The sequence below is a fragment of the Melospiza georgiana genome, chromosome 7 (genome assembly GCF_028018845.1).
Source record: "Melospiza georgiana isolate bMelGeo1 chromosome 7, bMelGeo1.pri, whole genome shotgun sequence".
NCBI classification, from domain to species: Eukaryota; Metazoa; Chordata; class Aves; order Passeriformes; family Passerellidae; genus Melospiza; species Melospiza georgiana.
The window spans coordinates 6218331-6232405 of NC_080436.1; the positions used below are offsets into that span (position 1 = coordinate 6218331).

Genomic DNA, 14075 nt, shown 5'->3' on the forward strand with positions numbered 1-14075 from the left:
ATTTGCCTGGATAACAAAGAAGGTATATGTTGATTTATTAATCAGGAGTCACCTTGCTGAAACATAGATAATGACTAAAATAAATTTCCACTTGGCTAACCTTAGAGTGTGTTGGGTACTTATGAGGTTGAAACAGCATATACAAAACTTACTGAGAGTTTTATGCAGTTACTTATTCAAATTACACATTGAAGTTCCACTAAGCTCTTCCCTTAAGAAACCCGCAGCAGTGAAGAATAATGGATACCAAGTGAAAGCCTGTAAAAGCAAACACTTTCTTTTTGACACTATTTTAATTTAAGTCCTTCCCAGCTCCCTTTATCTAGTAAATCCCACCCGAGGCTGATTTTTCCAGCACTGCCTTTGATTCCCTCTGCTCTCCGAGTGAACTCCACCCATCGATGGGGAGCTAAACCCCACCCCTGGTTAATGAAGGTACCAATTAGCGAGCACAGAGGCCCGTACCTGTTCACATCCCAGATCTTGCTGGTGCAGTCGGCGGAGGCAGAGGCCACGAAGTCCCCGCAGGAGTGCCAGGTGCAGCCGCGCACGGCGCGGGAATGGCCCCGCAGGGTCAGGATGCAGCCGCTCCGCGACAGGTCCCAGAGCCGCACCGTGGTGTCACCGCTCGAAGTCACCAGCTGGGTGCCACTGCCACAGGAAAACAACACGTCTGAGCCAGGAGACAGATGAGAAATGGTCAAGCAAATTAATTTAGATCTGTTTGGAAAGACAGGTTAAGTTACGATTGTTAATTTTACCTTTAATATGAACATAAACGAACAATATGAACATATGAACAAAAATGATCTTTGGAAATGTTCGTACGTTCACTGTGCATGATTTTCTGACATGCTATGGATGAAGTGGCCACATGTGGGAACCCAGGACAGCCAGGACCCCTACCAGGGGGCTCAGAAGCCCTGGCACAGAGCCCAAAACACCTGTGGGTTTGATTATGACCCGTGGAGCAAATTACCAACCTTAGATGGAGATCAGCAAGCCACAACAGTTTAGGTAGAATAATAATGAAGTTACCATGAAGTGAAAAAGTAGATTTTGGGGGTTTTGGTATGGGGGTTCAGGAGGCAAGATGGAGGGATCTGGGCGTGTCTAGCCTTTCTTCTTCTTCTTCTTCTTCTCTACCGCCATCTTCTGCTGTTGGCACTTTTAGACTGGTTTAGAGTAGAAGCTCACTGTCTAACATAGGTGATAGGTATTGGAAAGTGATTGTAAACATTGTATACATAGTTTGTAGTATAAAGAGATAACAGCGCCCTGGGGGCAGGCAGAGTGCCTCTGGCTGTCCTGCTGAGTGGATCTTGGCTGGACAGGAGAAAAATTTTTATAGATAAGATCCAATAAACAACTCTGAGACTGAAAACTGAAGAGCTCCGACTCATTCTTTGGATGCGCCGGCCGAAACAGAGACTTTTCACGTATCTCGGGGCTGCAATTAACAATTAAACTCCAAGAATACAGAGCCCAAAACACCTGTGGGTTTGATTATGACCTGTGGAGCAAATTACCAACCTTATATGAAGATCAGCAAGCCACAACAATTTAAGTGCAATACTACTGAAGTTATCACAGGGTGAAAAAGTAGATTTTGGGGTTTTTGGTATGGGGGTTCAGGAGGCAAGATGGAGGGAAGTGGGCATGTCCAGCCTTTCTCCTTCTTCTTCTTGGCCTCCATCTTCTGCTGTGATGGTGGCACTTACAGATTGGTTTAGAGTAGGAGCTCACTGTCTACTGTAGGTGATAGGTATTGGGAAGTAACTGTAAACATTGTACAGGTAGTTTTTAGTATAAAGACATAACACCACCCCAGGGACAGTCTCTGTGCCTCAGACTGTCTTGCTGAGCAGACCTCAGTAGGGCAGGAGAAAATTTTTTATGTATAAGATACAATAAACAACCTTGAGACTGAGAAATGAAGAGCTCCGACTCATTCTTCAAGTGCTCGGGCTGAGAAAAGAGACTTTGAACATTCTTGGGGTCACAGCAACCCAGAAAGACCCCGAGAGCCACATATTAATAAATACACTATCAAAAGAAAGGGAGATAGGAAGTGGCTATCCCTACAGGAAAGTAAGTATGGCTTTCAAATAAATTCCTACTTTTTGCAGTTCATTTATGAGTTAACCAGACCTTTCAAAATACAATAAGATAGATTCAATGAAGAATATTTTGTTATTTTCCAAATTCATACAATTTTCAAGATATATTTATTTGTTAAAAGCATCTCAATTTTGTTTTTTCTAAGTTTGTATAAACACTTCAACACATTCACCATCTCTTGGGGTCACAGATATGTTACATAAATGAAAAATACAGGGTTCATCTCAGATTTTTTTTGGCCAAATCTCAGATATAAACTAGTATAATTCTATTTCCTTAAAGCACGGACATATGGCTTCAGACTAAGAGTCCATCTGTAACATTTTATATAACTAGGAGGAGATTCTTAATAAAATAATTAGAAAAAACATGTAGAGTGTTTCTCTTATTAAACCCTCCCAGACCTACCCTGTGGCTCAGGATTTCTTTGTGCTTAAGAAGAATCCATGGATTTTTTTTTTCCCTATGAGTAATTGATTTTTGAACATATGCAAACCTTTGGCAACCGCAATCTCTTATGTCAATGAATTCCAAAATTTAATTATGCCTTGTGTGAAAAGCTCTTCTGGGGTCTTAAACACCTTACTTCATTTTGTTTCATGCTTCTAATTCTACTGCTGTGATGAAAAGCAAACACTGAGTGCACCTTCACCACGTCTGAGTGTGCCACCAGCTGTGGGGGGACAGGGCCTGTCCTGTTCCCCTGCCAGGATGGAGACTCTGACTCATTCCTTGTGCCCTTGGAGCACATTTCCCATCCCTCTCAGCACCCTGCCAGCTGAAAGAGAAGGAACAGGTACCCAAGGAAGGTACACAAGGGCACCGTTTCCTGCTTTTTTCTGTCTTCTCTCCATTTAGTTACTATTTTTGGCACTACTGAAGAGAAATTTTCAGCAAACTGACCACAGTGGCTCTGAGATCTCCTTCCTGAGTGCTGATAATTAGACACACTCTTACCTATTATCTATTCTTATCTTAGGACTGTTTCTTCCTGTGTGTATTCCTTTGTCATCACCTGCACTCATTTTCAGCTGCTGCTTCACCATCAAATCAACTGTAGAGACAGGAATTTTTTCCTGTAATTCTTCACATGCTCCTTTTCATTGCCCTGGCTAATAAGCAAGCTCATCCTCATTCCCTTCCCCAGTTTCCAAGATCATCTTAACAACTTAGGTCCCAGCACACATCTCTGTGGGACTCAGAAATTAATTTCTCTGTTCTGAAAGTGACATTTGATTCCTATCCTTTCACCAGTTTTTAAACTTGTGAAACAAATTTCCTTTTTATTCAGGACAGTTCTGCTTCCATGAGAGTTTCTGTCAAATGACCTCAAGAAGAATTTGCTGAAAATCCAAGTATAGGAAATTCATGAACCTCCCTTGATCAAGTGCTCAATAAACCCTTCAGAGAATTCCCAACTGATTTCTGAGGCTTAATTTCCAAAGCCATGCTCACAGCTCCCAGGGCTTCACTGTCATAAATGTATCCATGGATCCTGTAATTTGCCTCTTTAATATAATTCCTATCAAGATATGAAAATTAGATCAATCCATCTAGAATGCCTTCATCTCAAAATCTTTTAAAATATTGAAAAAAGTTAACACAGCCCTCCCAGGAATAACAGAGGTTTTTACTTTCTAAGCAAAAATCTGTTTAAATTGTTTTCATACTAAACAAAAACAAGAAACAGGAAAAATGTTTGGGGATAATACACAAAAGTACAGGTCAGAAATAGTTAAGCTGTAGGTTTTCAGACCAATTTCTGCCGTTATCTGAGCAACATCAATAAGATGACCTTGCCCTTAGGATCCAATAAACTCTTTTATTTGAATAATGGCAAAGGTCCTATCTCAGGCAGTAGAAATCCTTCTTCCACATCTCTGGATATAAAATTGTGGGAACTGAAAACAGCTCAAGGGTTGATCCTAAGCACTATTGTAAAACTCTGAGTAAGAATACACTCAGAGATATGTAATTCAGTGCTACAGTTAATTTAAAAAAAAAGGTCTGGGACCTGTGGTGTCAACCCTTTTATGTTGTATTCTCCCTTTCCTCCTTTTCCAATAGATGTCCACAGAATCACTTGGTAAAAGTAGCCAAGTGACAGCTTGAAATATGTGCATCATTTACCTGATAGATCTTAGGGGAGAACTTGCCACTATGAAAGATCACCCAGCCAAGATTTTGACTATTTTTAACACTTGCAGTTTAGGTTGCTATTTTTTGTGAAAATATCATTATAATATTCATTAATGCAGTTACACCCCCATGCCTCAGACAAAGCCTGGAGAGATTAATCTCTCAACATTTTTTTATAACGTTGCACAAGAATAGTCCTGAAGCTTTTGTCACATATATCAGAGCATAAAGGCTTGAAGTCTGAGTAGGGGTTCTGAGGAGACCCTAATTTTGTCAAGCTGTCAGGAATAAATGTGCTTTTGTTAACGAAACACTTTCAGTTTTAATAAGCCAGATCTCAGTTCTGGAGATAGATAAAATTAGAGAAATGACAAATTATCATAGTCCTTAGACATTTATAAAATAGGAGCTTCAAACAAATTCAGAGTCAGGTATAAAGTGGGACTGATGAAATCTGCAATTGATTCAGAGGGAAACATGCACTGCCACTGTTGTGAATCACAAAAAGAGATATATGGTTTATGCATTTTTTAATACATAATCCCCCAAATGCTACACAAAGAACAGGTTCCTTGGGCTGAATTTCAAAAATACACCATCCAGGCAGTGATGAAAATCTTTCAGAAAACAGATGTGAGCAGGAAGGTAGTTCAAATGGATTCAATTTGGCAATCTGCAGCAGGGGAAGGAGTTACAAGTGAGGTTTAGCACTCCTTACAGATCAAAGGAGAAAAAATAGTGAAGATTGGAAACAAAAGTGCAGCAGGAAGCAGTTTTGAGGGACAGACTGACAGTGGAAGTAAGGGCAAAAATACTCAGGAATACAGGAACCCAGTGCCCCAGCCCCTTGCAAGACAAGTTCCCAGATATTCCCTGTGCACAAAAAAAAGCATCAGGTCATAAAGGATGGGGACCTGTGATTATCCATGTAGGAACTTAACACCAGCATTTTTGGGAAGCACAAAGGGAATGGTGGCTGTCAGGGCTGCTTCACACAGGGGCTGCACTCCCTGCTCAGGAAACCCTCCTGGTCAGGATTCACACCAGACACACACATAATGAACAGCAAAGTGCTGTGTCAAGCCAAGTCAGACACCTAAATCAAGATGCTGCTATTAGGAAAAAGCCCTATCTACTTAAAAGCTGATCAATAATGACACACTTTCTCTGATTTGCAGCATTTTTTCAGTCCTGGGAGATAAAAAGAAATGCTCCAAAATCTGAGGGACTGTTTTGTTACCCATGGCTGCAAGGTTTTTTGTACAGTACTATTTTTCCTTATAAGAGCATGTGGGGGGAAGAAACAAATGTATCAGGGAAAACAGCTGTTTTTAATGTTTAGTCTGTCAGTTTTACCCAGGTATGGTAGTCACACAGTCCTTTATCATATGACTGATTTAAAAAAAAATAAAGCTTATTTTGATATTAAAACATATGAAAATATGACCTCAGCCTTAATTCTCAGCAGCCATACATAAACTCCATTTGAATTTCAGACTGCTCACTAACAGGGAAAGCTCCAAAAAATCCTGTGCACTGTGCATATATCTAACTCAGAGGAGAATAAAACACTTTGTTTTTTAACAAATACATCAAAGAACTAGGCAAGATATTAGGAGACAAGAAAAAGGTAAATCCTATCTTGTTCTGTCACTTCAAACACATTCACATTTATGCAAATTACTTTGCCAGCTGTCAGAAATGTGGTGTTTTTGTAAAGAAGCAGCACCTTTGTGCATGGTGCTCTGTGGATCCCAAACAGTTGGGTTTGTAGGGTCTTGTGTGGCTTGGTTTTGGGGGTTTTCTGTTTGTACTTTCTAGCAGACCAAAGGACTATATGGATGAAACATGCTTGTATTGAATAAAATATTTGTCTAGAAGAATCTTTCCAAAACTCTAGGCAATGGAGAGCCCACGGCACCCATAACCCCTGTCTTGCCTCCATGGATAGACCATTTTAAAAACCATGAAATGCACATAAAGTTCTACCTTTCTGGTATTTCTGGTATTCCTAACTGATACTGTAAACCTGCTCTTCCAGAAACAATTCGAGTGGAAACAACTTTGGAAACATTAATTCCACCTTCCACAAAAAGAGGTGGAACATTAACTTCTCAAGCCTTAAATCTTTCCTCCCCATATATTCTAAACACACATTACTTTTCATTACACATTCCTGCTCCTTCCAGCTTCACTGTTCTCACTACAAAGACACCTCTCCATTAACACTTCCCAAGTTGTAGACACATTAATAATTAAGACTCATATTCAGCAACAACATGAGCCTTTGGCACAGAGTCACTTTACAGCATTTCAGGAGGGTGAGTGCCTCTGTGGAGTGCCAGTCAGGTGAAGGCAACAGCTACACCAGCAGTGCTCCCCTGTGAATGTGTCACTCCTAACACCAACAGCCAAAGTGCAAATATTGCTCCTGCTTCAAATATTTCTGGACAAGGGACTGAGGTCTGGATCTCAGGCTGCTCCGGGGATTGTTCATGTTCCCTCTGAAGACCCTGTGGCCAACAACAGTTCTCAAAGCAAAACTAAGTCAAACATAACCTGGGTTCAAGATTTTTGTCCTAAAAAAGCTGCAGCAAGAGGCAGCATCTGACTGGAGCTTAAACAATGCAAGTGATGCCTCAGGTTTAGCTTTTATATTTTTCACATTCTGTGCTGCTTTAGTATGTGGGTCTCAGCTTCATATAAGGAGATGGTGAGCTCTCTTCACAGAGTAGGGAGACAAAACAATTCCTTCTCTAGCTGGGGACCAAGGACAAATGATCCAAATCTCAGGCCCAAGAGCATAAACAACGTGGGATGAAGAGAGAAAAGCAAGAAGGATGGGACTGCATGGGCTAAAGCTGTAATTAGACAATTAACTCAAATGTGCAAATGGACCAAAACTTATAAAAGTGTGAGACTCTGTGACCAGTTGTCCATTTTGTGACCATTTTGGGTTCAGCCCAGCTGAGCCCTGGCTGGGCTCTTGTGCTGCCCAAGGTGGATCCATTGAGGCCTTTTAATAAATCCCTGCTTTATTCTTTAACTCTGTCCAGCCTCTGTTCTAGGCCAGCCTTCACAAGGCATCACAAGCCTCAGCAACACAACAGCAAATCTTAAACATACAGTCCAAAACATCACAGGGGTAAGGGTCTTTCACCATGACATTGAAAAACACTTCAAAATCAATATTCCAATCAGTTAATTGGAAAAATGATGTCTCTTATTTACCTCTGTTCATGCAATTATTCTAAAGCAAAATTCTAAAAGCCTCTATGTTATTTGCAATATCAGCACAGGTTGACAGTAGGCACAGTAAAGTACAAGGGAAGAACTGCAAATGCTGCTAAAGTTTACTTGAATTTTGGTGACATTTTCTGCTAGGTCAGAGAGGAAAGATAAAGAAAGAAAATGCCTAGGAAAAAAAGTTATTCCATGAAGCACAGAACTAATCAACACTGAGTGCCCATGGAAGCATCTTTTGCCTACTTCCTTCATCATCTTAGCTATTGATGAAATAAATATATCAAGAATTGATTGATTCTTTAGAGTTCTGTCATTGAATTTTGGCCAGAATTACCCTGTGAGTCAAAAGTTACCAGAGAGAGTGGAAGAGACCATAAGGAACATGTGCAAGGGGGTTGGGGCAAATACATCCTTGTAAACCTAATTTACTTGGAAACAGGGTAAAATCAGGAATCCAGACAAGTACACGTAGGAAAGCAGACATCTACTAATGGAGTCCCACCTTGGGATACAACAGCTGTATTTAAAAATTCCATTTTCCAGTTGGTGCTGAAAACAATGTAAGGGATGGAAATGCCAAACATCACTTTAGCTCTGCAGCCGTTGCAACTCTTCTTTATTCTCCTGCTTTGTCACTGCCCTGCATTTTCCTCTCACCAGAGAAGGTGGAAATTGGGCTGAATTTAAAAAATGTTGGAGTCAATTTACAACTTAAGAAGTTCCCATGAAAATGATTGGAAAGGCAATGGGTGATTTTGTGCCTCACCAGACAGGATGCTTACACACTTCCTCTATAAAGGGTGATGTGGATTCAACTCTCTGTGGGTCCAAAGAAAGATGGGACAAAGACATGGAAGAGGAATTCACCAGGGATTACATGGAAACAGCATCTGGCTCAAAGTACTTTGAAACAAGAAGGAGAGTCCAGGGGAGTACTAAGACCAAACCTCACCAATGCCTTTCCTATTCTTAGCTATTCTGAGGCATGCCCTGATACTTACTGCTGGGAACTGGATGATGGTCCAGAAAATTCTGGCATGGAGAGCCATCCTTATGGTCTTAGTCTGTGTTTGAACAAAACACTCAGCAGCAAAGATTTTGTTTCTAAGATTTTCTGACCTTGAAACAGACTTCAGATATAGTTCACTTTTCTGTTGCTGGAGTTCTAAGACTCATTAATTATTTACAGTGACACTTCTTATTAAGAACCCCTAGGGTTTTTTTTGGATCCGTGGTTCGTTTTGGGTGTTGCTTTAATTATCCTGGTGGTCTATGTGTCTAAGACACATTTTATGTAGTAATTGTAATATGTTTCATCCTTCAGAATATTCTTAAGCCAAATTTTCCTCACTTTATTAATAGATATGAAATGTCATTTTTACAGAAGGTGAATGCTAGAATACTCAGCAGCAGAAATACAAAAATACCTTTTCTTTTCTCATTTATCATCGAAGGTGAGGAGGAAAAAAATTAAATTTCAAAAACACAAAATCAATTATAAGCTGCCATTCTACAAGCCAAGGAAAGCCTTCCAAAGGCAGGAAGCAGGGCAGTACCCAGCAGATGGTGGATGGCACATGGACACATGGCTTTTTGTAAGGGAAGGAAAACACAACCATCCTGCAAAATCTTTTGCCATGAGGCTATTGGCTGGAAATCCCCAGAATCCTGTCAAAGTGTACCATGCCAAGTGCAAAACTTGAGGCAATTTTTCACTCCACTTTACCTAATTGGGAGATCTTTCTGTGCTATTTGCTGCTCATATGCTGACCTGTGCCAGGAGAAGCGTTTCCCCTCGTGCTGCAGCTGGCTGTGACAGCAAGGGCAAACAGCAAAGCAAGGTATTGGCACCAAACTGCTTCTGGACAGACTGACACCAGGACTAGGCGTCACACAAGCAGCAAACTTCTGTTTGAATGAAGTTCATCTTCTCCATGTAAACTTCCTCAAGGCTCCTTCCACTTGAAGAGTGACAGGTTCACATCTGCAAACTTTTAAATACAATGTGCTCCTAACTATCAGGAAGAGTCCTGGTATGGGATGGGTGAACTCCAAGGTAACACATTCATGCCATTTATCAACAAATTTCAATTTAGCAAGTCCTCCATACTTAAAACCATCTTTCCTTTCTGACCTGAGTACTGGTACCAAAGCTGCTGTGTGAGCAATCCTGTTTCACCTGAGGCCTTTCCCACTGCTCTTACCTGCACATCTTCCTGTGCAGGTAAGAATCCCTTTTTCCCCAAGTGCTGGCCCACTCTAAACACAGCCTATAGTTCTACATTCATAGGATCATTATAGATTTTTAATAATTTTTTTTAACATGACTTTTTTTTACAATAATTTGGTATTTTCCAGATTGCTCCAATGCAGGTTACAAACTACACAGACTCCACTCAGGCCTTCCCCATTCCAGTATCTGAGCTTGGTACTCCCCAAAAAATATTTACTATTTACTGCAGGCTAGACTCTGATGCATGAAAATGGCTTAGCTGTCATGCAATATCATGTAATTAGAGGTGGTTATAAAATAAATTAGGTACCTGGTAGAAGGCAGCTTTTAAATTTAAAATTGGCTTTTAGGAGGCTTGGGAAGCACACCAGGTAAGGAATAAAAATAAAAAGAGGAAAGATAAACTAGTTACAATACTTGGAGATTAGATGTAGCAAAATATGTGTCAGCAAGACAGCAGGCACTACACAATGCAGGGCTCTGGGGAAAATTAGACAGCAATGAATTCCCTTTTTACAATTATTTGGCATTAAAAAAAGATGCCTTTTCTAAAAGCTTCCTGCCAGTGCAGATCTAGCAGCCCACAGCAAAATCAGACACATGTTTAACAAGGGGTAGGAGAATCCTGGCCTCCAGCTGGAAGCAGGGAGCTCGTGGGAGCCTGGCCAGTGATATCTCCAACAATGAGGCCCTCTTATGCTGAAAGCAGTGTTCCTGGGTCCAGTTGTGCCACTTTCCTGTAGCCTACTGCCAAGTAAATTTTCCTCCATTAACATCATGAGAAATAACTATTTTACCTGAAATCAAATCTAATGAGTAAACATTGCAAAACCACCACATTTTGCAGAAATGAGATCTATTCTGTACCATTCCAACACTTTTTCTAAAACAATCCAGTGTAAGTTAAAGTCTTTCTGTACACTGATAAATTTTTAAAATCATGTATTTAGCCCACATAAAATCATGCATAGTACCAATCAATATCCATGACATACATTAAACAGTGAGCCATTACAGTGTGATACTTCATCTCAACACCCATCCCACCCAGTCTGGTCATTTTTCCTCCACTGGAATGACTCCAAATCCTCAAATTGTAATGAAGGGCTGTTGAAGTAGGGAAAAATGTAGTTTGGAAGGAGTTCAGATCCATGAATTCCATGTACAGAACAGATTTATGACCTATATTAACAGCGATAATCCTGTGTCTCGGTTCCTCTGAAATGCAAAGTTGTGACTCAGTTGTTTTAAATCCATTATCATCCCCCTGTGGTGGTCCAGGGATGTCTAATCACAATCAATAGCCACTAATGAACCACAGTCATTAATCCCATTTGCATGTTTGTATAAAGCATCATTTTTAAGCTGCATATTCATATGCAGAGAGAGTTCAGTGAGTGCACAGAGATTTTTGCAGCCAGTGGAAAGTTCTGCACTGGGATTTGAACATTCCCAGGCCCCTGGAAGGATATTTAACTCACTCTGTGTAATGATCCTGGCAGTGAAGGCCAAGAAAACACACAGGACAGTGCATGAGCCCAGTGTTTGTACTTGGGGCAGGTGATGAGCTCACTGAGCCATGCCCTGGGGATACAGGGACACAGCTTGAGGATGGGGAGTGAGTTAATGGAGACAGTGATCAATAAAAATCTAACTGCAAGAGTGGAGGAGGAATGGAAATGCTGAACATGAGCAGAATCCTGGGCTGATACAAGAGAAAGCAGAATAGCAAAGTGAATATAAATTTCTACCCTTTCTCTGAAAGGCTTTGTGTGAAAACTGAGCTTTCATCCACGAGGCCATGCAGCCTAAACACTGACTGCTCAAGAGAGGGGACACCAGAAATCCCTTCAAACACAACAACTCTCACAGGTAATCTAAACCACAGACACAAACACCGTGGCCTTCTCCCTCTGATCCCCACTTGTTTTATATACACTACCCAGACACAAAGACAGTAATTATCACAAAATAAGAACTTGGTTCCACATCCACATTTCTCAACAGTCAAACAAGTCCTGATGCTCATTCCCAGCTGGGCAACTCCCCCTGCTTCCTGTGCTACTGCAACTGTTTTTGAATCTGGAATTTCCCAAATTACTGCAGCCACACAGCTTGAGGGGAAGCACAGAAACACAATAAATGACTGTGCAATTCATACCTGGAGTTTGTGCTCCAGACAAAATCTTGTAAACACTCTAAATATTTGGGGGTTATTTCCAATTCAAATATCTTAGATATTGCCTCAATTGAATTGCCATTCTCTAGTCAACTCTAACACTAATGTTTGTTATTTTAACAGCTGCACTTTAGGAAAGGCTCGTTTTAACAATATAACAAACACAGATATCTCCTTAGCCACTCCACTAGAACCCTTGCAGCAGACCTGAGGGAAAATACAATTGCCTTTATTGCACAGAAGAAAGCAATAATGAACCGAGGATGTTAAAGGCATCAAGATTCTAATTGCACTCAGAGAAACATAACACAAGAGATTCTATTAAGAGAGATGTTTTGGTGTGTATAACAACCCTGAACAGAGTCAGAGCAACATGGCCAGGATCAGAGCAGTGAACTGAGACTCCCCAGCCCCAGAGAGATGGCAGCTCCCTCTGCATCTCCAGCTCTCCAGCACAAAATGCTGATGAGGCCAGAAGAAAAGCTAAACTACTCAAAATCTGAACCACCAAAGTGAACAACAGGTTTCTTTCTCACAGCCTTAATAAATGATCAGCAAAACTGAACTGCTTCTGGTGACTCACAGGCAGCAAGAGCTGCAGGAACTGAAAATCAGACAGATGTACAGAAAAAGAAACCAAGAGCTCCTTGAAGAGCAGGCAAATTTCTGCAAAACTTTCAGAGAACACACTCGTGGCTTCAATGAAGCTGAACTAATAGGTTTAGAAATATCCCATTTTATTGATACTCTATAAAGAGATTTCAACTGCCTATTCCTCCACTCTTTCTCTATCAAAGTGGTTATCATATAGAAATTACTTTTTTCTTTCAAGTAAACACCAAATCTAATTACCTCACAGTTGATCAGAAAGTTTCCTTGCAATTTCTAAGTCAAAACAATTACATCCAAATGGTGATTCTTAATAACTAAATGATGTTTTTTCAGAAAGAGAAATTTTAAAGAGAAAGATTAAACTTCACACTTCTTTTGTGAAATTGATAATCACAGTATCTTTTCAACCTAATATCAGATTGTTTTAAAGCCCTCCAAATTAAATATGTCTGTTTTCAGGTGTAAAATTCAGATAATGGCAGAATGTAGCACATGAGGTCATCACTTAAGCAAAATAATACCATTTCTGTGTAAGGTAAGCATTCAGAACAATTGAAAACTATTACCTTATGGGCAAGCATAGATGATGAAGATAAGGTAATTAAATAAGAAATTAAATAATACCACACAAAGACCAGCTAACTTTCTATCCCCATAAGGATTTCTAATGCACCCAAGGTCACACATTGTGGGTATGAAGACTGAGGTTTTGTAAAGAGCCTTTACAGAGATGTTCTGCATCTGTGATGGAGGGGCTGCAAATTCATCAGTAGAAATGGCTTTAGTTTATCAAGAGGATGCAATCACTGGTGTTGAAGTTCAGTGTGTTTAAAGCCACCTGTGAAAGCAACTGCAGAGTTCTTTCAGCAAAGGGCAGCATTTATGACAAAGGGTTTTCTTCCTGTAGTTATTTCAAATATACATCTGAATTGCTCAGTGGGAGGACTGCTGCTTCTGCCAAACCTTTCCTCCTTCTCCTGTCTCCAGCTGTCCTCAGCACTTCTCTCTCCTGCCACTCACTGAATTATTGTAATGGAGATATTATTAGTGAATCACTACCTTGGAGTGGTCACTGTTTTCATTCCTTGTATAAGAAACACAAGCCAAAGGTAGTTTTTCATGGATGAAAAGTGAAGCCTATTCAGTAACCACACTATGGAATTGCACACTGTTTGCTTCCTAAAATCAATATAATGAAAGACTCTCCAGGTTCCATGCAATAGGAACATTCTTTGGTCTTTTTATTGATGGGGAAAACTACTTCTGTAGAGCAGAGGTAAGAGGTAACAACCTTGGAGAACATGAATGGCCTAATTATGAATGTATCTGGAGGCAAACCTTCCAGGTGGCATGTGGGCTGCCACTACAACCACCTCAGAGACAGAAGATGAGAAGCACTGGGGTAAAGCAGGCAACTGAGGATTTGGCAACAAAGAAAATCTCCAGAAGTTTGGACATCTGCTGGGAGCCCTAGCCTGTGTGAGGAAATTCTCCTCAGAAAAAAGCCAAATACTGAACAACAAATCAGGATCTAAATCTGTAGCA

The 14075-nt window shown here is 40.5% G+C and overlaps 1 protein-coding gene across 1 annotated transcript in view; it reads right to left on the reverse strand.

The window, feature by feature from the left end:
* Window positions 1-14075, reverse strand: part of SPAG16 (sperm associated antigen 16) — a 379082-nt gene that overhangs the window by 179052 nt on the left and 185955 nt on the right. Inside the window, exon 12 of the mRNA XM_058028073.1 lies at window positions 466-651. Within this exon, the coding sequence (XP_057884056.1) occupies window positions 466-651 (186 nt within the window). The remainder of the gene's footprint in view (window positions 1-465; window positions 652-14075) is intronic.